The following is a 26,276-nucleotide window of genomic DNA, read 5'->3' on the forward strand; positions in this document are numbered from 1 at the left end:
CTGACTCTGAATGGTTCTGGCTGTGGGTCTCAAAATATTTGAAAGGCTTATAAATTTAGTGCCATTTGACGAATCTACATAAAATTTTGCAAAAAGACAGTAGTCGCAGAAAAGATTACAGCCCTACGCGCAGGGAACATGACTCGCTTTCAGAACATCTGGGACCCATTCATGGACTTCGCAGAACAATTTCCAACCCTCTCCCGCAGGCCACACATCACAGCAGCAGAGCCACCCTCCCTACCACATCTCACCACGGACTAATCAGAGACACTGCCCAGCGCCCACCCACCCGGACTATTGAACATTTACATCACAAAGCTAACATGTGAACTGTTGTAATATGATTCTTGTGAAATGTCTGCTCTGTCTTGCGTTAAAATGCCAATAAAATGTTATATTGAAAAAAAAAGTTTGCAAAAAGATTTTAAATCCAGATTTGAATATTTTTGCAAAGTCTGAATGGATTTTGTCAAGACGGTGGGGGCAGGGGATCTCAATTTATAACTTTGTTGCTGTTTTACGAGTCGGCACAAACGTTTTCAGAAAGATTATAGATCCAACCTTGAATGTTTGTGCAAAGTCTGAATGGATTTGGACAAGTGGGGGTTAAGATACATAACCATTATTTTGTACATATATTTTGACAATTTAAAAAAAAAAATGGACAGATTTGTAGCAAACTCATGCAAGGAGCATTGGCAAGGACCCGAAAGCATAACTTTGGAAATGTTTGTTTTATTTTTTGAAAAGTGTCATGATGTAGGTACAACAAATAGTGATATACCCTTTGAGGACTGAGATATAGCAATAGCCTGCGACCAGATTATCTGGGTCATTGCCAAATCTAAATCGGGATAGGTTTGAATGGGGGGGAAATAAATTCTGCTTGTGGCTGCAGCCTGAAGTGCTGGACAGATTGCAGCAAACATGTTTGCGAGGAAAATCAGCAAGGACCTGAAAGCATGGTTTTGCAAATCTGTCCTGAGTTTTACTATTTTGAAAGTGTCAAAAAATAGTGATATAACTTTGCTAACTGGGCATTGGGCCTGGCCCACGGCCAGGACAAATGGCCTACTCTGATTTGCCTATTGGGGAATGCCGCATAGCCAAAGCCCATGCCTCATTGATTGTGGAGACTGGCCATTGGTCACATTATGAGGGTATAGTGGAAACTGAACTAGGATACAGGGTAGGTGCAGTGGATGACTGGGTGGTTTTGGGCGGGGGGGTGCTGGGGTCATGGTCAGGTTTCAAGCTACACTGGCAGCATTAGGTCATTGGTAGAATTAGCACCACTGACTAAATTCAGTAGCTCCATTAGAGGGTGACAGTCTTTTTTATACGAGTGGTTGACTAGGCTGACCCCAGAGCAAGTCAACCAGTGCTTCCATGTAGGGTTGAAATTCCTGAAGACTTAACCCCATGATCTACAATGCCAAGGAAAAACCAAATGTGATAAGCCGGCAGCCCCAGATTACTGCCAGGATGGCCTTGTCTTCTGTCCACTGAAGAAAGTCGTTGTTTCGCAACCACCTCTGTTTTTGTAGGGTGCTATGGAAGTAGCTTGAACCCCCCCCCCCCACATCTAAAGTAGGCTTCTTAGGTGCCAGGGTGAGCATGGAACTAAATGCACTATGAGGTGCTCCTGTTACCACAGAATGACTAATAATAAGCGCCCTGGGACCGTTCATGCCAAGGAGTGCTGGATTAGCATCTCCAAATCCCTATAAGGGAGAGAGTTAAGCATTTTACAGTCTGGTGTTGCAGGTTGAATGCCAGTTCTGCTCCTCTCTTGAACAGGGCAGTGGCAAGACAGAATGAGGGGAGACTGAGCTGTTTGGAAGAGTGCTACACTCAGTCTTGTGAGGTCTATCAAATCATTTTTCGCAAGATATTGCCCTATTTTAATTATTAAGAGCAGCTTTTAAATCGTACTGGTCGTTAAATGAGGAAGATTTTCTGCAGTAGCTGGGATTCATTTCTAAAAAGCAGCACGTACAAGAACGTGGGCGGTGCTTTGGCCCCTGGAAATTTGTATAGGGGCCTTGCAGGCTGGCATGCCTCTGCTTCTTTGGCAGGTTGCCTGTCAGTTGAGAACACCAGTGTGTAGCATATTGGGCTATAGGGGCCTTGCAGGCTGGCGTGCTTCTGCTTCTTTGGCAGGTTGCCTGTCAGTTGAGAACACCAGTGTGTAGCATAGTGGGCTATAGGGGCCTTGCAGGCTGGCGTGCCTCTGCTTCTTTGGCAGGTTGCCCGTCAGTTGAGAACACCAGTGTGTAGCATAGTGGGCTATAGGGGCCTTGCAGGCTGGCGTGCCTCTGCTTCTTTGGCAGGTTGCCTGTCAGTTGAGAACACCAGTGTGTAGCATAGTGGGCTATAGGGGCCTTGTAGGCTGGCGTGCCTCTGCTTCTTTGGCAGGTTGCCCGTCAGTTGAGAACACTAGTGTGTAGCATAGTGGGCTATAGGGGCCTTGCAGGCTGGCGTGCTTCTGCTTCTTTGGCAGGTTGCCCATCAGTTGAGAACACCAGTGTGTAGCATATTGGGCTATAGGGGCCTTGCAGGCTGGCGGGCTTCTGCTTCTTTGGCAGGTTGCCCGTCAGTTGAGAACACCAGTGTGTAGCATAGTGGGCTATAGGGGCCTTGCAGGCTGGCGGGCTTCTGCTTCTTTGGCAGGTTGCCCGTCAGTTGAGAACACCAGTGTGTAGCATAGTGGGCTATAGGGGCCTTGCAGGCTGGCGGGCTTCTGCTTCTTTGGCAGGTTGCCCGTCAGTTGAGAACACCAGTGTGTAGCATAGTGGGCTATAGGGGCCCTGCAGGCTCGTGTGCCTCTGCTTCTTTGGCAGGTTGCCAGTCAGTTGAGAACACTAGTGTGTAGAATAGGGGCCTTACAGGCTGGCGTGCCTCTGCTTCTTTGGCAGGTTGCCTGTCAGTTGAGAACACCAGTGTGTAGCATAGTGGGCTATAGGGGCCTTACAGGCTGGCGTGCCTCTGCTTCTTTGGCAGGTTGCCTGTCAGTTGAGAACACCAGTGTGTAGCATAGTGGGCTATAGGGGCCTTGCAGGCTGGCGTGCTTCTGCTTCTTTGGCAGGTTGCCTGTCAGTTGAGAACACCAGTGTGTAGCATAGTGGGCTATAGGGGCCTTGCAGGCTGGCGTGCTTCTTTGGCAGGTTGCCCGTCAGTTGAGAACACCAGTGTGTAGCATAGTGGGCTATAGGGGCCTTGCAGGCTGGCGTGCTTCTGCTTCTTTGGCAGGTTGCCCGTCAGTTGAGAACACCAGTGTGTAGCATAGTGGGCTATAGGGGCCTTGCAGGCTGGCATGCCTCTGCTTCTTTGGCAGGTTGCCTGTCAGTTGAGAACACCAGTGTGTAGCATAGTGGGCTATAGGGGCCTTGCAGGCTGGCGTGCTTCTGCTTCTTTGGCAGGTTGCCTGTCAGTTGAGAACACCAGTGTGTAGCATAGTGGGCTATAGGGGCCTTGCAGGCTGGCGTGCCTCTGCTTCTTTGGCAGGTTGCCTGTCAGTTGAGAACACCAGTGTGTAGCATAGTGGGCTATAGGGGCCTTGCAGGCTGGCGTGCTTCTGCTTCTTTGGCAGGTTGCCTGTCAGTTGAGAACACCAGTGTGTAGCATAGTGGGCTATAGGGGCCTTACAGGCTGGCGTGCCTCTGCTTCTTTGGCAGGTTGCCCGTCAGTTGAGAACACCAGTGTGTAGCATAGTGGGCTATAGGGGCCTTGCAGGCTGGCGGGCTTCTGCTTCTTTGGCAGGTTGCCCATTAGTTGAGAACACCAGTGTGTAGCATAGTGGGCTATAGGGGCCTTGTAGGCTGGCGTGCTTCTTTGGCAGGTTGCTCGTCGGTTGAGAACACCAGTGTGTAGCATAGTGGGCTATAGGGGCCTTGCAGGCTGGCGTGCCTCTGCTTCTTTGGCAGGTTGCCCGTCAGTTGAGAACACCAGTGTGTAGAATAGGGGCCTTACAGGCTGGCGTGCCTCTGCTTCTTTGGCAGGTTGCCCGTCAGTTCAGAACACTAGTGTGTAGCATAGTGGGCTATAGGGGCCTTGCAGGCTGGCGGGCTTCTGCTTCTTTGGCAGGTTGCCCGTCAGTTGAGAACACCAGTGTGTAGCATAGTGGGCTATAGGGGCCTTACAGGCTGGCGTGCCTCTGCTTCTTTGGCAGGTTGCCCGTCAGTTGAGAACACCAGTGTGTAGCATAGTGGGCTATAGGGGCCTTGCGGGCTTCTGCTTCTTTGGCAGGTTGCCCATTAGTTGAGAACACCAGTGTGTAGCATAGTGGGCTATAGGGGCCTTGTAGGCTGGCGTGCTTCTTTGGCAGGTTGCTCGTCGGTTGAGAACACCAGTGTGTAGCATAGTGGGCTATAGGGGCCTTGCAGGCTGGCGTGCCTCTGCTTCTTTGGCAGGTTGCCCGTCAGTTGAGAACACCAGTGTGTAGCATAGTGGGCTATAGGGGCCTTGCAGGCTGGCGGGCCTCTGCTTCTTTGGCAGGTTGCCCGTCAGTTGAGAACACCAGTGTGTAGCATAGTGGGCTATAGGGGCCTTACAGGCTGGCGTGCCTCTGCTTCTTTGGCAGGTTGCCTGTCAGTTGAGAACACCAGTGTGTGGCTTAGTGGGCTATAGGGGCCTTGCAGGCTGGCGTGCTTCTGCTTCTTTGGCAGGTTGCCTGTCAGTTGAGAACACCAGTGTGTAGCATAGTGGGCTATAGGGGCCTTGCAGGCTGGCGGGCTTCTGCTTCTTTGGCAGGTTGCCCGTCAGTTGAGAACACCAGTGTGTAGCATAGTGGGCTATAGGGGCCTTACAGGCTGGCGTGCCTCTGCTTCTTTGGCAGGTTGCCCGTCAGTTGAGAACACCAGTGTGTAGCATAGTGGGCTATAGGGGCCTTGCAGGCTGGCGGGCTTCTGCTTCTTTGGCAGGTTGCCCATTAGTTGAGAACACCAGTGTGTAGCATAGTGGGCTATAGGGGCCTTGTAGGCTGGCGTGCTTCTTTGGCAGGTTGCTTGTCGGTTGAGAACACCAGTGTGTAGCATAGTGGGCTATAGGGGCCTTGCAGGCTGGCGTGCTTCTGCTTCTTTGGCAGGTTGCCTGTCAGTTGAGAACACCAGTGTGTAGAATAGGGGCCTTACAGGCTGGCGTGCCTCTGCTTCTTTGGCAGGTTGCCCGTCAGTTGAGAAGACTAGTGTGTAGCATAGTGGGCTATAGGGGCCTTGCAGGCTGGCGTGCTTCTGCTTCTTTGGCAGGTTGCCCATCAGTTGAGAACACCAGTGTGTAGCATAGTGGGCTATAGGGGCCTTGCAGGCTGGCGGGCTTCTTTGGCAGGTTGCCCATTAGTTGAGAACACCAGTGTGTAGCATAGTGGGCTATAGGGGCCTTGCAGGCTGGCGTGCTTCTGCTTCTTTGGCAGGTTGCCTGTCAGTTGAGAACACCAGTGTGTAGCATAGTGGGCTATAGGGGCCTTGCAGGCTGGCGTGCTTCTGCTTCTTTGGCAGGTTGCCTGTCAGTTGAGAACACCAGTGTGTAGCATAGTGGGCTATAGGGGCCTTGCAGGCTGGCGTGCTTCTGCTTCTTTGGCAGGTTGCCTGTCAGTTGAGAACACCAGTGTGTAGCATAGTGGGCTATAGGGGCCTTGCAGGCTGGCGTGCTTCTTTGGCAGGTTGCCTGTCAGTTGAGAACACCAGTGTGTGGCATAGTGGGCTATAGGGGCCTTGTAGGCTGGCGTGCTTCTTTGGCAGGTTGCTTGTCGGTTGAGAACACCAGTGTGTAGCATAGTGGGCTATAGGGTCCTTGCAGGCTGGCGTGCCTCTGCTTCTTGGACAGGTTGCCCGTCAGTTGAGAACACTAGTGTGTAGAATAGGGGCCTTACAGGCTGGCGTGCCTCTGCTTCTTTGGCAGGTTGCCCGTCAGTTGAGAACACCAGTGTGTAGCATAGTGGGCTATAGGGGCCTTACAGGCTGGCGTGCCTCTGCTTCTTTGGCAGGTTGCCCGTCAGTTGAGAACACCAGTGTGTAGCATAGTGGGCTATAGGGGCCTTGCAGGCTGGCGGGCCTCTGCTTCTTTGGCAGGTTGCCCGTCAGTTGAGAACACCAGTGTGTAGCATAGGGGCTATAGGGGCCCTGCAGGCTCGTGTGCCTCTGCTTCTTTGGCAGGTTGCCTGTCAGTTGAGAACACCAGTGTGTAGCATAGTGGGCTATAGGGGCCTTACAGGCTGGCGTGCCTCTGCTTCTTTGGCAGGTTGCCCGTCAGTTGAGAACACTAGTGTGTAGCATAGTGGGCTATAGGGGCCTTACAGGCTGGCGTGCCTCTGCTTCTTTGGCAGGTTGCCCGTCAGTTGAGAACACTAGTGTGTAGCATAGTGGGCTATAGGGGCCTTGCAGGCTGGCGTGCTTCTTTGGCAGGTTGCCTGTCAGTTGAGAACACCAGTGTGTAGCATAGTGGGCTATAGGGGCCTTACAGGCTGGCGTGCTTCTGCTTCTTTGGCAGGTTGCCCGTCAGTTGAGAACACCAGTGTGTAGCATAGTGGGCTATAGGGGCCTTGCAGGCTCATGTGCTTCTGCTTCTTTGGCAGGTTGCCAGTCAGTTGAGAACACCAGTGTGTAGCATAGGGGCCTTGCAGGCTGGCGTGCCTCTGCTTCTTTGGCAGGTTGCCCGTCAGTTGAGAACACTAGTGTGTAGCATAGTGGGCTATAGGGGCCTTGCAGGCTGGCGTGCTTCTTTGGCAGGTTGCCTGTCAGTTGAGAACACCAGTGTGTAGCATAGTGGGCTATAGGGGCCTTGCAGGCTGGCGGGCCTCTGCTTCTTTGGCAGGTTGCCTGACAGTTGAGAACACCAGTGTGTAGCATAGTGGGCTATAGGGGCCTTGCAGGCTGGCGGGCCTCTGCTTCTTTGGCAGGTTGCCCGTCAGTTGAGAACACCAGTGTGTAGCATAGGGGCCCTGCAGGCTCGTGTGCCTCTGCTTCTTTGGCAGGTTGCCTGTCAGTTGAGAACACCAGTGTGTAGCATAGTGGGCTATAGGGGCCTTACAGGCTGGCGTGCCTCTGCTTCTTTGGCAGGTTGCCCGTCAGTTGAGAACACTAGTGTGTAGCATAGTGGGCTATAGGGGCCTTGCAGGCTGGCGTGCCTCTGCTTCTTTGGCAGGTTGCCCGTCAGTTGAGAACACCAGTGTGTAGCATAGTGGGCTATAGGGGCCTTGTAGGCTGGCGTGCTTCTTTGGCAGGTTGCTCGTCGGTTGAGAACACCAGTGTGTAGCATAGTGGGCTATAGGGGCCTTGCAGGCTGGCGGGCCTCTGCTTCTTTGGCAGGTTGCCCGTCAGTTGAGAACACCAGTGTGTAGCATAGTGGGCTATAGGGGCCTTGCAGGCTGGCGTGCTTCTGCTTCTTTGGCAGGTTGCCCGTCAGTTGAGAACAATAGTGTGTAGCATATTGGGCTATAGGGGCCTTGCAGGCTGGCGTGCCTCTGCTTCTTTGGCAGGTTGTCTGTCGGTTGAGAACACCAGTGTGTAGCATAGTGGGCTATAGGGGCCTTGCAGGCTGGCGTGCCTCTGCTTCTTTGGCAGGTTGTCTGTCGGTTGAGAACACCAGTGTGTAGCATAGTGGGCTATAGGGGCCTTGCAGGCTGGCGTGCTTCTGCTTCTTTGGCAGGTTGCCTGTCAGTTGAGAACACCAGTGTGTAGCATAGTGGGCTATAGGGGCCTTGCAGGCTGGCGGGCCTCTGCTTCTTTGGCAGGTTGCCCGTCAGTTGAGAACACCAGTGTGTAGCATAGTGGGCTATAGGGGCCTTGCAGGCTGGCGGGCCTCTGCTTCTTTGGCAGGTTGCCCGTCAGTTGAGAACACCAGTGTGTAGCATAGTGGGCTATAGGGGCCTTGCAGGCTGGCGTGCTTCTGCTTCTTTGGCAGGTTGCCTGTCAGTTGAGAACACCAGTGTGTAGCATAGTGGGCTATAGGGGCCTTGCAGGCTGGCGTGCTTCTGCTTCTTTGGCAGGTTGCCTGTCAGTTGAGAACACCAGTGTGTAGCATAGTGGGCTATAGGGGCCTTGCAGGCTGGCGTGCTTCTTTGGCAGGTTGCCTGTCAGTTGAGAACACCAGTGTGTAGCATAGTGGGCTATAGGGGCCTTGCAGGCTGGCGTGCTTCTGCTTCTTTGGCAGGTTGCCCGTCAGTTGAGAACACCAGTGTGTAGCATAGTGGGCTATAGGGGCCTTGCAGGCTGGCGTGCTTCTTTGGCAGGTTGCCAGTCAGTTGAGAACACCAGTGTGTAGCATAGGGGCCTTGTAGGCTGACGTGCTTCTTTGGCAGGTTGCCCGTCAGTTGAGAACACCAGTGTGTAGCATAGGGGCCTTGTAGGCTGACGTGCTTCTTTGGCAGGTTGCCCGTCAGTTGAGAACAGCAGTGTGTAGCATAGTGGGCTATGTCCAGCCTAAAGTGATTCCAAGAACCGTATGGACTAGCCCCACCTTCCCATGCATCCCAAGGAACCTTTTCCTGGGCGTCCCGAGTTGCCACATTTCGGTACAGGGCATCCTGTTCCGTCAGCGCCCAAAGATCTGGCACTTAGGTGGATTAGCCGCCATGCTTCTCCTCTTTCTACCATTCTCTCTATATTGCTAGCCACGCCTGCTGGGATGGAACCTCTTAAAGCTGCCTAGTGAGCATGATGTGCACGGACTGATGCACGTCTTGCCATTGGGGAGTATAACTGGCACTTTGGGGTGCATCCTGCACACTTTCAGCTTTATAATTCTGTGTTCTTCTCCCCCGCACCCACTTTAGGTGCCACGTTCATCGTATCTGCAGATGGGTCCGAGAAATCTGAGACTATGGTTTGTAGACTCTCCAACAACCACAGGTGAGATTCCAAGCACGCCTCCGGTGCTCCATGCAGTGTTCTCTCTAATCTGCTTTGTCATTTTCTCATGCCCTACCCAAAATGTACCCTTTAAGTCGCCTTTTGTGTGTTTGTTGCCCCTTTCGCAAAGGTATCTGTTTTTGGATGGAAACAGTCATCATGAAATAGAAGTGGCTCGGATTTCAAGCGTTCAAATCCTTACCGAAGGATTCACTCCTGGAGGTAAAGTGTGGGATGTGTTCTACAATGCATTCTAATGGGATGTTCATTTAGAAGTGGATTGGTTTGAAACGGTCTGGTCTCTTAGATTCCTAGCATATGGGTCCTAACCTGAAATGGGCTTGTGATTAGAGGCCGCTTTTCTATTTTGGAAACATGGCTGCAAATTCCGTCCTGGGCCAGCACTATCTAAATGGCTCCCAGTTGTGAGGAGAAATTGGGGAGCGTCAGACTGGATTCTTCAGTCGCCCCATCTTATACATTACCTGTTCTGCTTTGTGTTTGGCCTAAAAGCCATACAGCAGGCCACCACTCAGTAGTTGAACGGAAACCCTTAAAAATGCACCCAATGTTATTTTTAATCCGCACGGCTGCCTGCAAAGAATGAATGAATGAATGAATCTTGAGAGCTGAGACTGAACTCCAAACGTAAGTTGCGTTTAATGCCACTGTTCCACCTCCATGGTGTTGGGCAGCTCCTTTTCAGCACAAACGTTAGCATGGATGACTAACTCTTGAATACCTGATCAGGAGAGCATGCTAATCTACCTCCCAGTTCAACGTGTATGAAGGAAACTCTGATTCTTAAAAGCACGAAGCAGGCAGTGCTGCCAAGTTCACAAGAGTAAGGGATTTCTTATTTGAGGCACGGTGCACTGCCTCTAAATATCTAGCCTGCGTGTTATGGGTCCTCCGCAGCAACTGCCTGGCCATGGGTGCTGGTGGATGGGGTGAGTTTGGAAACTGGCAGCAGTTTGATGTTTGACCAACCTGAAGAACGCCACTCATTTCAAAATGAAGCCCTGTATCATTTAAATTGTGTTGCGGTCATATGTGGAAAAGAAGCTACAGAAGGGGCCCTTTTCCTTGCCTGGTGCCCCAATGCTTCCTTCCTCCCTTCCGTATGCTGTCTAAGCTATGGGTCTACTCTACAAACACGGAGCAGGAATCGAAGCAGCCCCCCTATTGAGAAAAGAATTCTCAAAATTCTCAGTTACTTTTTAAATAAGCTAAAGCATTTCTCAGGGCAACGGGTTGGCTAGTCTTAACTTTAAAAAATACTTCTGCCAACCCCCCTGCCCGCATGGCAAGTTGACCAGATCCCCGTAGTGTCATCAGGGTGTAGGTATTCTGAGCCCCTCCACATTACAGGAGCTCGGCAGCAGCTAAAGGTTGTTACATTGAAGATCTTACTTCCTACCCTTCAGGGCTCGGATTATGCTTCTCTTCTACTTTACTAGAGCAGCATTACAATAACATCAGTAGAACAATAAAGCGAGGAAAAAAGGACATGTTTATTTATCTGGTTTTTTTTATAAAGTGCCTAAAACCATACCCGAGTTCGGTTTCTAAGTGCGGATCCGGGATTCAAACCTCTGTTGCTCTGTGTGGTCTTGCTTCCGAGACCAGCGCTTTGCCGCTGTGCTAGCCTGCGTGTACATGTTGCATGAAAATCAAGCCTTTAGTAGTTCTCATGTTATTGGCCCTTAAACACACAGCCTTATTCCACCAGTTGCCCCTATGGCATCTGTAAAGTCTGTCCACCAGCTTAGAAACCTCCTCTTTCTTTGCTGCTCAGGCAGCCAGTTAAGTGCCAGTTTTGATTCCTAAAAGTAGAGGGTTGAATTGTATGTTGAAAAAGCAGCCCAGGCGTGAAAGCTTATTAGCGCGGGCGGAGCATCTCCGCATAGTGTTGGCGAAGAATTCAGTTGCATTTGGCGGTCGGGAAGCTCAGAGGAGACCTAGACCTAGACCTAGAGTAGAAAGAGTAGCTCGAGAGAGAACTTATTTCCCAGGCGAGCCGTGTCTACATGGTCGCCCGCAGCAACTCTCTTTTAAAGATGTTATTGTCCCTCAGCCCGACAGTGTTTAGTTGGGGGGAGTACTGAGAGTGGAGTGCAGTACGCGCAAGCGAAGCTGAAGCAGTGAGTTTGTTTTATGAACTGCCCGACGGAGCAGAACAGCATCACCTGGTGGCGAAGGAAATAGTTGCATAAAAGCAACGAATTGACGGGCACAGTCCCATGTAAAACCTGGTTGAGAAAAAAAATAAACCACATTTTGGACCACTGCGCACAGTGGTGTGTTGATTGTGACTGGTACAGGTCCAAGAAACCTGTGGGTATATACATATATATTTAGTTTGTGGCAAACACTTTTGAAGAGAAAGGTACAATGTCCCACGAAGAGGGTAGAGCACAAGTGAGCCAGAAAGGTGCCACCCAGGTATGGGTCAGATGATCAACAAGGCACTAGGGGCCAGTATGGGGGGTGGCACCCCACCAACTGGCTATTATGGAGGATTGGTTAAAACTGTCACAAGGTATGAGGAGCTCAGAAGGGCATGTGGGCATTGGACAGAAAGGGGGGAGAAAGAGGGGCCGTAAGGTTAATTAAAATATATATATATATTTTATTTATTTGCATTTTTAGTTTACATTAAACTTTTAGCAAAATCAGAAGGAATGAATCCAACGTATCTTCTCCTGCCATATATGTCACTAATCGATCCTGATAATGGCGGAGAGTTGGGTTATGACAGCTCGTAGAGGATCCTCCAAACAGCTCCTAAAATAGTTCACCATTGCAATTGTCACTGAAGTTTGCTTTCCTCATCAGGAATATCCATCAGTCCTCAGCTGATATGGTCCTAAATCTTTCCAAGAAATGGCCAAAGTATTGAGTTCCCCCCCGCACCCCCCCCCAGACCCTCTCCACCACCCAAGGCACACCACAGAAAAAAGTGAAAAAAAGCAGTGAGCTCCAAGAAGAGAGTGAATAGATGCAAAGACACCTCCTGGGAGAGCTCAGAAGAGTATGACGAGTGGCCAGAGCAGCCCTCCGAGGAGATGGAAGTGATATCGTCATCTAGTGAAGAGGGAGCTTCTAAGAAAAAGGAAGCAACAGACCTTGAGGAAGATGCCTGCGTTCTGCGGAATGGGAGCCATCGGCGAAATAGCCGCATATCTAAAGAGACGGCTGAGAACGCCTTTAACTAACGAGGCCAGGAACAAACTTAGGGCGGAATGCCCAAGACCACATCTTGCAGAGGGTTTATCAGAAACCCCTGAAATAGACGAAAAGATGGTAACATTTATGAGGAAGTATGGAAAGGACACATAAAAGGGGGCTAGATAGGTCCTGGTGGTCATGCCAGGACAAGATGCTAGACGTGGTTGGGGCCCTCTCACCAAGATTTTGCAAATAGTGGCAGAAAAACCAGGCCATAGACTCTACGATACTGACAGGATGGGTACAGAGGGCAGTCTGCCTTTTAGGAAAAGCAAACAGTGCGTCTGTGACAGGGAGACGCAAATCAGTCATAGTTAAAATAGATCTCAAACTCAGTGAGCTTGCCCCCTCTGAAGGAGTGGCAGCAGCGAAAGGAAAGCTCTTTGGTGACTCCTTTATAAAGGAGCTTACAAAATTCACGAACTCCAATGCAGCCATTGACGAGGCGCAAGTATCCCTTAAAAGGGTGTTTGGGAGGCACATTGTTGGACAGGCTGGCAGAGGCGGGGGCCGCTCAGCCAGCTGGTACACACACACACACACCACAGGTCCTTGAACGACAGAAGTCACTTGAGGCAAGATGACCAAAAAACCAACCTTTTCTCCCCATCAAGCTGAACTCAAGTGAGAGCAGTGAGTCAGAGATCCTGTGTGATAAGAGTGCCCGCAATGTGTAGAACACTGGAGTGATTTATCATCCGACACCTGGGTCATAAATACAGTTCATGGTTTTTGGATAGATGTACACTCCTATAATAAGCAAACAAGATGGTCAAACCAGTTGGTACAGAACACTGCAGACGGAGAACTACTAAACACAGAAATGAAGGCCTTGGTGCAAAAAGCAACCATAAGACAGATCAAACTGAAAGCTTCATAAGCAATATGTTTCTGGTGAAAGGGAAACACAAGCTGAGACCAGTTATACATTTAAGGGAACTGAGAAGCTTTGTGCTGTACAGACACTTCAGGATGGAGGGTATTCACCTCCTGAGAGACAATTGGCTAGTAAGGATAGATCTCAGGGACACATACCTGACTATTCCGTTTACTACAGAGCATGAGGACATTTCTAAGATTCAGGTGGAGGGGGCAGATATGGGAAGTCACATGTTTGCCCTTCGGGCTAGCATCATCCCATGGTGTTTCACAAAATGTATGAGACTAGTAGTAACGTATCTAAGGGAACGGGGGATACGCATGATTATCTATTGCGATGACATTTGCATAATGTGTCCAGATTGAAAGATGATCAAGCGGCCGCTGGACACCACTCTGGAGCTGGTAGGACAGCTGGGTTTCGTGGTGAACTGGGAACTGGGAAAAGTCCATTTGGAAACCAGAACAGTCCATGGAATTTCTGGGATTCTTGGTAAATCCACCCTCTGGGTACACTGAGTTTACTGGTTCACAAGGTAAACCACATCAAAAAGGAGATCAAGAACACTTTAGCAAGAGAAGCGATATCGATTTGAGAGAGAGCCAGGCCAGTGGGAGGATTAGTGTCATCGACTCAGGTGATTTCCCCCAGGTCTGCTCCATTACAGAGCCCTACAGAGATTAAAAATACAATATCTCAGGAGGGGCGCATCTTACGAACAAAAAAATACCTCTGTCAGGAGGGCAGCGAGGAGATGGAGTGGTGGCAACAAGACAGGAGGCATGGAATGGGAGGGCAACATTTGGCTCATCCCCAGACCTGATAATAGAGTTGGATGGCAGAAGATGGTGTTGGGGATCCCAGTGTGGAAATGTATCGACCGAAGAAATAATTGGATCTACATATCAACTGCTTGGAGCTTCTGGTAGGTTATTTATAGTGAAATGTTGGATACAGGAGAACGCTCAATGTTTCATTCTCCTCAAGATGGACATGTCCTCAGTGAGATGCCTAAACAGGTTAGGCGGCGCGAGATCCAAAATGCTAGTGGATGTAGCAAAGGAGTTCTGGCATTTATGTCTCCAGAGAAGGATATCAGTGACAGCAGAATACCTGCCGGGCAGTCTGAACTCCAGGTTCCTAAGAGATGCCTGCGATTGTAGCTGGATGGGACAGTGTTCCAAAGGCTATGGTGGAGGTGGGGCCTGTTTCAGAGGGACCTATTTGCATCAAGGCTGAACAGACAAATGCCTCCAATTATTTTTAAATGTTTATTTATTTATTTATTTTTCTAGCTGGAGAGCAAACGCAGAGGTGACTGATGCATTTCTGTAAATACGGGCTCAGGTTTGGACTACGCCTTCCTATCGTTATCAATGATAGCGAGAATCCTGGCGCAGGTGACAAGGCAACAGGTATCGATAATATTGGTGACGCCGGCATGGATCCCAGACCTACTGGAAATGGGATACGACAACCCAATTGCACTGCCGATGATCGGATCGATAATTCAGGACCCGGTAGTGGGGGGGGGGGGGGGGGGGGCCAGGGGCGACCATCCTCTAGTGGAATAAGGAAACATCATTGCGTGGGCAATCTCAGGGTGCCTGGGCTAGACAGGACCTTTTGAGCGAGGCTGAACACATCATTGAGGAATCCTGGGCTCTGGGGACCAGAAAGGCATGGTCGAAATGGCATAGCTTGTGTATGGAGAGGAACGTTCATCCAGCTAGAACAGATGTAGTGCATGCAGCATCTTTCTTGGCGTAGGGAAGGGCATACAGGACCACTAATACTGCCAGATCAGTGAGGCACATACAGTTAGATAGATGGGTGAGCAGTGCGGTGTTTGCAAGGATTAAAGAGGGATCACGAGAGCGTCGCTGGGTTTGCCCTTTGGGACCAGCTGTGGCTCTCTGTTCCTTCCACAATCTGAGCCAGCACAAGCAATACCCTGCTACTCCTGTGCAGAACACTGGGAGATATTGCGGTTCCCCTGTCTGCGTAAAAGAAGAAGCAACAGTAGATGCCGCAGCAGCAGCAGTAGCACCAGCGGCAGCACTGGCCTGAGTGCAGCCTTCCAGATCCAAGTGTTCTGGGCGATGGAGCCTGTGGGAGGCACAGACGGCGCTGAGTGCGGCTCGGGTTACAACCGCTATTAACTGCAGAGCATATTTTGTCTACAAAGAAGACAAGTCTACCCATCCGTTTAAAAGCATTCATTTAAAATGCAATTACGGTTATGTGAAGTACACCGCGAAGAAACAAGGATTTCTTTTATGGTGTTAAGTGTCGAGACCTGTGTCTGTTTGATAAATTGCTTATTTTTGCCTCTGAAGAAGTTCTTACATTTCTCCAGCATGGGGTCTGGCATGGATTCACATGCTCATGAATATTCCCCGTCGTCAGGCTGGGAATCCTCGGTAAAGAAAAAACCAGTATCAGTTTCGTTTCTGATCTGTCTTTCGTAGTAATAACCAATCACTGGTCTCTGCGTCATACTGACCACAGCCAATGACTGCCCTCTACCTAAGCACCGCCTCTGGCAGCCATCTTCAGATTTTTACCGCACGTTCATGTGTTGGGATCCTCGTGCTATTGCTCTCGAGCGTTAGTGCTATTTTTTCGCGCTTTTTACAAAAAACTTCGATTCTTTCGGTCAAAAGAGCCTCAAGCTCCACCGATCCTACATCCGATCAACGGGGACCCGTGTCGGATTCATCTGTGCCCCTCAAGGGTGAAGATTTCGTCGAGCTACACTTCGGAGGACTCCAGAAGCTTCTCAGGCCCTGTCTCGGAGATGGCCCAGGAGAAGGGAAGCTCGACGCCCGGAAAGCTGTTCAGGGTCTGCCCTGGATGCCAGCTGCAGAACGTCTTCAAGGAGGACGAACACTCTTTCTGCCTTTACTGCCTTCATGAGGACAAGACGCACGTGGAGAAGGACTGTGCGTTTTGCGGCAACATGTCGGAACGGACCATGAAGGACCGCCATCAACGTCTCGCCAACTGGCTGGAGGGTAAGAGCCCGTCTGGCGAGAAGAAGAAGAAATCCGAGCGGTCTTCTAAGACCTTTGAGGGCGCCCCGGCGACGGGGGCCCAACATAAGGCCAAGCACCGCGAGTCCGCTGGCACCGGGAGCGCCGAACGGTCGGGCTCTGCGGGCGCCAGGCAGGGCGCACCCTCCCCGGCACCATCAACCACGAGCCAACGCTCTGGGTCGGGTAAGAGGAAGGCCGAGCACCCGGCGAAGCTCCTGGAGAGGCCCCGGTCGAGCTCTAAGGCAGAGGAGCGTGGCAGTGCCCCCTCCCTCAAGGATAAGGCGGTGAGCGCACCTAAGGTGGTGAAGGCCTTGATCCATCCGGCCAAGCCCTCTATCGAAACGGTCGCGGCGGCCCTGGCTCAGCCTGTGGTGGCTGCACCAGTGGTGGCGACCTCAGGGCCCAGAATCTCCCTGCCTCCTCGGAGGGAGTCTTCCTTTGTGCCCATCGATAGGACCCCCGTGAAACCCTCCGTGGGGAAGAAGAAGGGGGGGCAGGGCGTCGTCGTAGAGTCGGCCTCAACCTCAGAAGAGGAACTGATCGAGGTCTTAAGCCACGGCCTAGGCGTGGAAGAAGGCCAGCCCGTCGGAATGGACCCCGACGCAGGTGACGACGACGACATCGTCGAGGATACCGACGGGGCCCCTGCTCGCCCGTCGGATTCCCCTCTGCCAGCGCCGCAAGACAACTCGGCGGCCATTTTGTTGGCCATACAGTCCTTATGCTCCGAGATAAGGACGAGGCTACCGTTACCGACGGAGGAACCTCTCCCGTCGGGGGATCCAGAACCGGGACCTTCTGGTGTTCCCCCTACCAAGAAAAGAAGGATCCATCCACCACCTCCTTTTCAACCGTCGCGCCCCTTCCAGCCCTCCTCCCCGTCCACCCGAGGGGATGATACGGGGACTGACACGGCAGCGACGGGTACGGACGACGAGGCATACGACGAGGATTTTCCGTCGTCGCCTCCCACCAGGGCCTCTCCGCCCGACGAGATCGGATCTTTCCACTCCATGATCTCCAGGGCTTCCGAGCTTTTCCAACTCTGCCCTGAGGAGAAGAAAAAGGAAGGCTTCCTTTATCAGCGGCGCGAGGCCAAGAGGAAGACGGTCCTCGCAGTGCCTCTGTTGGACGACATTTGGGATGAGGGCCTTTCCCTCCTCAAGAACCCTTCCACGACGCCAGCTAGAAGAGACCGGTACGAGAAAAAGTACCGGGTCCCGGACACGGCCCCCCTATGCCTCCGGGTGCAGCCTACCCCGGACTCCGTCGTCTCCGCGGCAGCCAGGAAGAAAGCGGGGGGGGTGCGGCCTCCACATCGACTTCCCCGCCGGATGGCGAGGGAAAGAAATTGGATACTATGGGGCGTAGAGTCATCTCGTCGGCAGCGACGACGATTAAAGCGGCCAACGCCTTGGCTATCGTGGCCCGCTACGACAGGGAGCTCTGGTACAAGATGGCTCCCCTGCTGGATTTTCTGCCGGACGACAAGAGGGCAGAGGCCCTTGAGATCCTGCAGGAAGGTGAGGTGGCCTCGGACCACGCCATCACCGTGGCGACGGACATCGCCGACACTGGATTCCGCCAGCTGGGCAACGGTGTTTGCCTTCGACGTCGTGGATGGCTCAAAGCTACGGACTTCCGGCAGGACGTCCAGACCAGAGTCCTGGACATGCCCTTCGACGGGAACAACCTGTTTGGCAAGACAGTGGACGATTCCCTTCAGGCCATCAAGGCGGATACTGAGACGGCCCGGGCCCTTGGAGTCCTGCAACGACGGACGCCCTTTCGGAGCGGCAGAGGCAAGGGCGCCTCCAAAGGTTCCGGCGGCGGTTTCGCTTCCTACCGTCAAGCGGCCCGCTCGTCGTCGCAAGAGGCCTACAGAGGACGAGGCAAGTCTAGCAGACCCCGCCGTCGTCGCCAAGGAGGTCAAGGCGGCAAGGCCGCGTCCAAGCAGGATTGAACCGGCCTTGGGGTCGGGCCCCCACCGAAGCACCCCGGTGGGAGGCCGGCTGGCGGGCTTCGTCAGCGTGTGGGAGTCCATCTCCACCGACCGTTGGGTGCTGGACGCCCTGGCCCGGGGCCACGCGCTCGAGTTTCAAAGAAGGTGCCCGCGCGTCCCCCCCGTGGCCAGGAAAGAACTTCACGTCCCTCAACTTCTCCTGGAGGTAAAGGCGATGCTCAGAAAGGGCGCCATCGAACTCGTCCCAAAGAGGCTTCGGGGCTCCGGAGTCTACTCGAGATACTTCCTCGTGAAGAAGAAGACGGGAGGATGGCGCCCCATCCTGGACCTGCGACGTCTGAACAAGTTCATCAAGGCGCAGAAGTTCCGGATGGTCACCCTCCAGCACGTCCTGGGTCAGCTGGAGGAAGGAGACTTCCTATCGTCATTGGATTTGGAGGATGCCTACTTCCACATTCCCATCCTAAAGGGGCACCGCAAATTCCTCAGATTCGTGGTCCAAGGGCGTCATTACCAGTTCAAAGCCCTTCCCTTCGGACTACGGTCGGCACCCAGGGTATTCACCAAGTGCCTTGCACCGGTGGCGGCGCAGCTGCGCCGCGAGGGGATCCACGTCTACCCCTACCTGGACGACTGGCTCATCCGCGCCAAGACGAGGGAGCTCGCCGTGGTCCACACGGCAAGGACCGTCCAACTCCTCACGGACCTGGGATTCTCCGTGAACTACGCCAAATCCAACCTGGTGCCCGCGCAAGTCGCACTGTTTCTGGGAGCGAGGCTCGACACAGTGTCCCTTCTGGCCTCCCCGTCGGAGGAGAGGACCAGGACCATCTTGGGCAAGGTGCAACGGATGTTGGTGGCCGACGCGGCCAAAGTGAGGTCCATCAAGTCCCTCCTCGGGATGATGTCTTCCTGCATCTACCTCATTCCCATGTGCAGGCTCCGGATGCGCCCGTTGCAAGAATTCCTGGATGCGCGCTGGATCCAGACGACGGGCAGCTTCGAGGAAAGGATCAAGCTCGACGAGAGTTTCCGACGAGCGATACGGTGGTGGGGCACCCGCGCGCATCTGACGGCGGGCATGGACTTCCAGACCCCAGCCCACCAGGAGACTGTGACCACGGATGCCTCCCTGGAAGGGTGGGGAGCGCACACCGAAAATCTGCACGCAAGGGGACTCTGGCTCCCGACGGAGAAGTCCCTACATATCAACGTCCTGGAGCTCCGTGCAGTGTTTTGGGCCCTCAGGTCCTTCCTTCCGTCCCTCAAGGGCAAGGTGGTGAGGATCTTCACCGACAACACCACCACCATGTTTTACATCAGGAAACAGGGCGGAACCAGGTCCCCAGCGCTGTCCAAGGAGGCGCAGGACCTGTGGCATTGGGCCGTCGCCCAAGGGATTTTTCTGGTGCCGTTTCATCTGGCAGGGATAAAAAAAACACCATCGCCGACTCACTCAGCAGGGAGCTGCGCTCGTGCCACGAGTGAGAACTACGGCAGGATCTGGTGGATCGCCTCTTCCGACGGTGGGGCACACCCCAGATCGACCTGTTCGCGACGGCGACGAACACCAAGTGCCGGAGGTTCGCCAGCAGGTTTCCCCAGACGAGGAGCATGGGCGATGCTTTCTCGTTCCCCTGGGAGGGCCTGTTCCTCTACGCGTTCCCTCCCTTGCCTCTGCTAATCCGGCTCGTCAACCAGCTCAAGAGGTCACGGTGCAGGATGATCCTCGTCGCACCTGCGTGGCCGAGGCAGATATGGTTCCCGGACCTTCTGGACTTGTCAGCGTCCCCGCCGATCAAGCTGCCGGCGGACGCGGATCTACTCTCCAGGGAAGGAGGCGCCATCCTCCACCACGACCCGAAGTCGCTGAACTTGCAGGCCTGGCTCCTGCAGCACTAGAGTTTGGAGGATACGACATACCGGCCGATTGCAGAGAGGTTCTTGCAAAGGCCAGGGCGTCCTCGACTCTTAAATGCTACGGACACAAATGGAAGAGGTTCTCTGTCTGGTGCCACGCACAGAAGATTAACCCTCTACGGATTACGGCTCCCCAAGTACTGCCGTACCTGCTGACGCTGGCCAAATCTGGTCTGGCACATGCGTCCATCAAGATTCATCTTGCTGCGATCTCCCGATACACCAGAACCACGGGCCGGACGTCCTTGTGGTCTCATCGTCTGGTGAAAGAGTTCATGAAGGGACTGTTCAGATCGTTCCCGCCGGTGAAGGCTCCGGCCCCGGCGTGGGAGCTCAACGTGGTGCTGACCAAGCTCATGGGACCTCCGTTCGAGCCTCTGCACTCGGCCCCGTTGAAGTTTCTATCGTGGAAAACAGCTTTTCTTGTGGCCATCACCTCCGCACGACGAGTGGGAGAGATCCAGGCCCTTTCCTGCAAGGCTCCGTACTTGACTTTCCACGACACGAGGGTAGTGCTCAGGACGCACCCCTCCTTCATGCCCAAGGTACCGTCGGACTTCCATCTCAACGAACCCTTGGTGTTACCTGTGTTCTTCCCGTCGCCTTCGTCGCCGGCTGAGAGGACTTTGCACTCGCTGGATGTAGCTAGAGCGCTGAAGTTCTACGTGGACCGCACGAAGGGTTTTCGGAAGACGTCACAACTCTTTGTGAACTTTGGACCTGTCAATCAGGGGAAGGCTCTCTCGAAGGCTTCCATCTCCAGATGGCTCTCCGGCTGTATCATGTGCTGTCACCGGTTGGCAAACCGACCGCTGCCTGGCCGTCCGAGAGCCCATTCCACCAGAGCGATCGCAGCTACCACGGCGTTCCTATCTGGTGTGCCCCTGCTGGACATATGCAGGGCTGCTACGTGGAGGTCGACGCACACCTTCACGAAATTCTACTGCGTCGACCGGGATTCCAGGGAGGAGTCCAGGGTCGGCCAAGCAGTGCTGCGCAACCTGTTCGCCTGAGGTGAGCCTGGTGAGGAGGTAAGATGCTTAATGTTGAGTTGATGTGATGCTTAATGTTGAGCCTTTGCCACCTCCCGTGGTTGTGCATGTGTGTACTGCTATGTATTCTTTATTCATGAGCATGTGAATCCATGCCAGACCCCATGCTGGAGAAGGAACAAGTTACTTACCTGTAACTGTTGTTCTCCAGCATGGGTCTGGCATGGATTCACATGCGAACCCTCCCGCCTACCCCTCTGCGGCTCTTCACTTGGTCATACTGCCACTTCACGTGCTTCCAAATCTGAAGATGGCTGCCAGAGGCGGTGCTTAGGTAGAGGGCAGTCATTGGCTGTGGTCAGTATGACGCAGAGACCAGTGATTGGTTATTACTACGAAAGACAGATCAGAAACGAAACTGATACTGGTTTTTTCTTTACCGAGGATTCCCAGCCTGACGACGGGGAATATTCATGAGCATGTGAATCCATGCCAGACCCATGCTGGAGAACAACAGTTACAGGTAAGTAACTTGTTCCTTCTTTAACTGTGGATAAAGAACGAAACATGTGGGGTTTTCTAATGTGTTGTACAACAGCCAACATTTAACAACGAGTTATTAAATTGATTAGAACCGCATGTCAGTACACATGCGGATTCCTTTATTAAGGGCATAAGGTGTTGTAAGAGAGTACCCTACAGGATAGGGACTGTCTTTTGTACAAGTTAGGAGTGTTTATTACTATACAGGGTCTTATATAGTATAGGAAACCAGTTTTTGACAATAGGTTGCGCTATAGGGTTTTATAGTTTAGGAATATTGATTTGATTGCACTTTATAATCTAAAAAATAGAAAACAAAATGTGTTTTTAATAGATAGGTACCAAGCACTGAATTTTTAAAATTATATGAATATGTTCATGAAATTGTCAATTTAATGAAGTATAATTATATGTACTACCTAAAGGTATAATTGTTTGGTTTGTCAAGGTAGTTTGAAGTGTGGTGCGTTTCATCCCAAAGGAGGCACAATATGGAGGCCACGAGATTCTCTAGCTTAGAAACTGTCTTAAGCCTTGCTAAGGGGACGAATCTTGGGGCTATCTAAAGTTTCCCCAGAGTCTTTTTTTTGTGTTATTTGGAGGAACACCCAGTGATATGCACACTACTGAAAGGTGTCGACTGATTAGACCTCCCAAAGGTAAAATACGACCAGTTATGGAATGTAGGTAGAGTATTAATAATAATAAGTTTTTCACAGCATGGCCGGACAACAGTGAGCTATTCACGAAGGAGTCATCAGCTAAGGTGACAATGCTATTATGTTAACTGTCATGCAAACTCTTATCTGATGTAGGATCATTAGAAGTCGATAAAACATTTACACCCACAGGTGTGACATTCTATATATCTAGGAGCACTAAAAACAAATCTGAGAACAATACATTATGCATCGTTCACGGGGCAACCAAAGTTTTATGTCCGGTACGGTGTGCGCAAGCATATATAAACAGGACAAAAGACCTGCAGCCTGCAGGGGTATTTCAGTTGCTCATTGCTCTGAGGAGACCTTTCAGGGCATTGGTGTCAGCCACTCGAGCTAGGCCGATGAGCTGGATGAGTCAGCCAGGTATTGCCATTACGTGTTATGATGTTCAATCATTTAGATGAGCAATGGCGTCCAAGGCTTTTAGTGTGGGTGCCCGACTGGAGCATATTAAAAGCAGCAGAATGGACAAATGAGTCCACATTCAAGACCTTTTATTTCAAACCAGTCAAAGGTAACCACATTGGTGGTGAGTAAGCTCTAAAGAGGCATAATCCGAGCCTCCGGGTCGTGACATAGAATTCAGATTTTCAACACATTCCTTAAAGAAAGTCATAATTCTATTAAAGACATGGAGGCAAAGGATTATCAAACCCTTTTAATCGTGAAAATGTATAATATGCTGTCATAATAGATGATGCAATGATGTGATGTATTTGTCATACAACACCATTACCCACCGCAGGAGACCAGAGATCTAAAATGTTTGTTATTTTCAGGTTCCATGGGAGAGAACAAGCAGACAGGAAAGTGATTGTCCGTGTGAAGTTTGATAAAGGTTAAGCGTTTACTGGTTGGGATGCAAAATGGATGACCAGCGGGAGGTTTCTAAGATGGTGGACAGACTTTATGGATGTGATCGGGGACTATTGGTGGAATAAAGTCACGTGTTTAAGGACCAATAACATGAGAACTACTAAAGACTCGCTTTTCATGGAACATGTAGTTTTTTTCTCGCTTTATTGTACAAATGGTTTGTTATTGTTATGCTGCACGAGTCAATAAAAGTATAAGGGTTTGATCATCATTTGCCTCAGTGTCTTTAATAGAATTATGACTTTCTTTAACGATGTGTTGAAAATCTGAATTTCCATATCCCCAATAAAGGCATGGAAGAAATAATTGGCTACACAACCCAGTATCTTCAAGGTTCTTATTAAATGTTAGAGATAAAACAATATGCCAATTGCTAGCATTAGCTGCAGGTGTTCATATTGTAGAATGTCTTGATGTAATGCTTTGTTTTGTGGAGTAATGCTCTTTTCACCCCCATACATGCTTTCCCGATGTAGCAAAAGATATTCACACTTACACCAGCCTCCTGGAGAGTCAGTACATTACAGAAGGTCAGAACTGTCGCTGTGAATGCTGCTTCCGAAGCCTGCGCTCACCTTCACAGGTTCAGCTCTTAAGAAGCTTGCCTTCTCTTAGTGTCCTGGATTATCCATACACGCAGATGGGGCATTGCAGCTCAACCCCCTTCCAGACGGGATTTCTTTTCCAACCAACGAAGTGTAAATCTAATGGTGCAGAAATCCACTGGCACAGTATTATAAATCAGCTTGTGCACAATACAAACTGGGACGCGTCTCTCCATGCTTGCTGCGCAGGGAGCAGAGCATGCACGTCCACGTGGATTTTAAAACGTAGGTCGCTTAATACCTCTCTACACTAATTCGACCCCCCCCCCTTTGCGTTTGCATATGCTAAATTCCTGTTGGGTGTCCCACAGTGCTATTCGGAAGGCAAGCTTTCTAGGCGCTGCAACATGTACTTTGTTGTTTGCTTGTATGTACTTTGCGTGGCCTGGTGCTAGATTAGAAAACCGTGCGTTGGTAGCAGACGTAGAGCAGTGCACTTCCGCCGTTGTCCCAGTGATGGTCCTAGAGCATGTTCGACAAGGGGCGTTAAATGTTGATGATTCGCTCTCCTTAACCACAGCCAGTTGCTGCTGAGGTTCCGGAGCCCTGAATACATTATTGCATTGTATGGCGCCATTGTTGGACTCGCTCGTTTGTCTAACCTTTCGTGGGAGAATTTGGTCTGCAAACTGTTTTTTTTCTGCTGTACCTCTGGTTGTCCATCCTTTATTTTGTACTACGGTTTCAGCATAAGTGATGCTTGTAAATACAGTTGCAAATGAAGCAATGTTGTTGTGCAAACCACCAATCTTTATCTAAGAGCCCACATGTCAGGACATTAAATGCTTCCATCTTGCTGTATGAGACATGTTCAGAATAAAAAGCAGCAGATCATGCAATCGCACTGAAAGGGCACCATCGTCCCCTACCTAATCGCACTGAAAGGGCACCATCGTCCCCTACCTAATCGCACTGAAAGGGCACCATCGTCCCCTACCTAATCGCACTGAAGAGGCACCATCGCCCCCTACACAATCGCACTGAAGGGGCAACATCGTCCCCTACCCAATCACACTGAAAGGGCACCATCGCCCCCTACGCAATCGCACTGAAAGGGCACCATCGCCCCCTACACAATCGCACTGAAAGGGTACCATCGCCCCCTACGCAATCGCACTGAAGGGGCACCATCGTCCCCTACGCAATCGCACTGAAGGGGCACCATCGTCCCCTACGCAATCGCACTGAAGAGGCACCATCGCCCCCTACACAATCGCACTGAAGGGGCAACATCGTCCCCTACCCAATCACACTGAAAGGGCACCATCGTCCCCTACGCAATCGCACTGAAAGGGTACCATCGCCCCCTACGCAATCGCACTGAAGGGGCACCATCGTCCCCTACGCAATCGCACTGAAGGGGCAACATCGTCCCCTACCCAATCACACTGAAAGGGCACCATCGCCCCCTACGCAATCGCACTGAAAGGGCACCATCGCCCCCTACACAATCGCACTGAAAGGGTACCATCGCCCCCTACGCAATCGCACTGAAGGGGCACCATCGTCCCCTACGCAATCGCACTGAAGGGGCACCATCGTCCCCTACGCAATCGCACTGAAGAGGCACCATCGCCCCCTACACAATCGCACTGAAGGGGCAACATCGTCCCCTACCCAATCACACTGAAAGGGCACCATCGTCTCCTACGCAATCGCACTGAAAGGGTACCATCGCCCCCTACGCAATCGCACTGAAGGGGCACCATCGTCCCCTACGCAATCGCACTGAAGGGGCACCATCGTCCCCTACGCAATCGCACTGAAAGGGCACCATCGTCCCCTACCCAATCGCACTGAAGGGGCACCATCGTCCCCTACGCAATCGCACTGAAGGGGCACCATCGTCCCCTACGCAATCGCACTGAAAGGGTACCATCGTCCCCTACATAATCGCACTGAAAGGGCACCATCGTCCCCTACATAATCGCACTGAAAGGGCACCATCGTCCCCTACCCAATCGCACTGAAGGGGCACCATCGTCCCCTACGCAATCGCACTGAAAGGGTACCATCGTCCCCTACATAATCGCACTGAAAGGGCACCATCGTCCCCTACCCAATCACACTGAAGGGGCACCATCGTCCCCTACGCAATCGCACTGAAAGGGCACCATCGTCCCCTACGCAATCGCACTGAAAGGGCACCATCGTCCCCTACGCAATCGCACTGAAAGGGCACCATCGCCCCCTACCCAATCGCACTGAAAGGGTACCATCGCCCCCTACGCAATCGCACTGAAAGGGGACCATCGTCCCCTACGCAATCGCACTGAAAGGGCACCATCGTCCCCTACGCAATCGCACTGAAAGGGTACCATCGCCCCCTACGCAATCGCACTGAAAGGGCACCATCGTCCCCTACGCAATCGCACTGAAAGGGCACCATCGCCCCCTACGCAATCGCACTGAAAGGGTACCATCGTCCCCTACATAATCGCACTGAAAGGGCACCATCATCCCCTACCCAATCACACTGAAGGGGCACCATCGTCCCCTACGCAATCGCACTGAAGGGGCACCATCGTCCCCTACGCAATCGCACTGAAAGGGTACCATCGTCCCCTACGCAATCGCACTGAAAGGGCACCATCGTCCCCTACCCAATCACACTGAAGGGGCACCATCGTCCCCTACGCAATCGCACTGAAGGG

The 26,276-nt window shown here is 51.9% G+C and overlaps 1 protein-coding gene across 2 annotated transcripts in view; it reads left to right on the forward strand.

Annotated features, from left to right (window-relative positions):
• Positions 1-26,276, forward strand: part of ZFYVE21 (zinc finger FYVE-type containing 21) — a 71,277-nt gene that overhangs the window by 28,918 nt on the left and 16,083 nt on the right. Inside the window, exons 4-6 of one of the 2 annotated variants that reach the window (XM_069638184.1) lie at positions 8,774-8,849; positions 8,980-9,071; positions 23,494-23,547. In XM_069638184.1, coding sequence (XP_069494285.1) covers positions 8,774-8,849; positions 8,980-9,071; positions 23,494-23,547 — 222 coding nt within the window. The remainder of the gene's footprint in view (positions 1-8,773; positions 8,850-8,979; positions 9,072-23,493; positions 23,548-26,276) is intronic. The other variant, XM_069638185.1, reaches the window with a different exon arrangement.

Source organism: Ambystoma mexicanum, chromosome 14 (assembly GCF_040938575.1).
Source record: "Ambystoma mexicanum isolate Mex_15411 chromosome 14, UKY_AmexF1_1, whole genome shotgun sequence".
NCBI classification, from domain to species: domain Eukaryota; kingdom Metazoa; phylum Chordata; class Amphibia; order Caudata; family Ambystomatidae; genus Ambystoma; species Ambystoma mexicanum.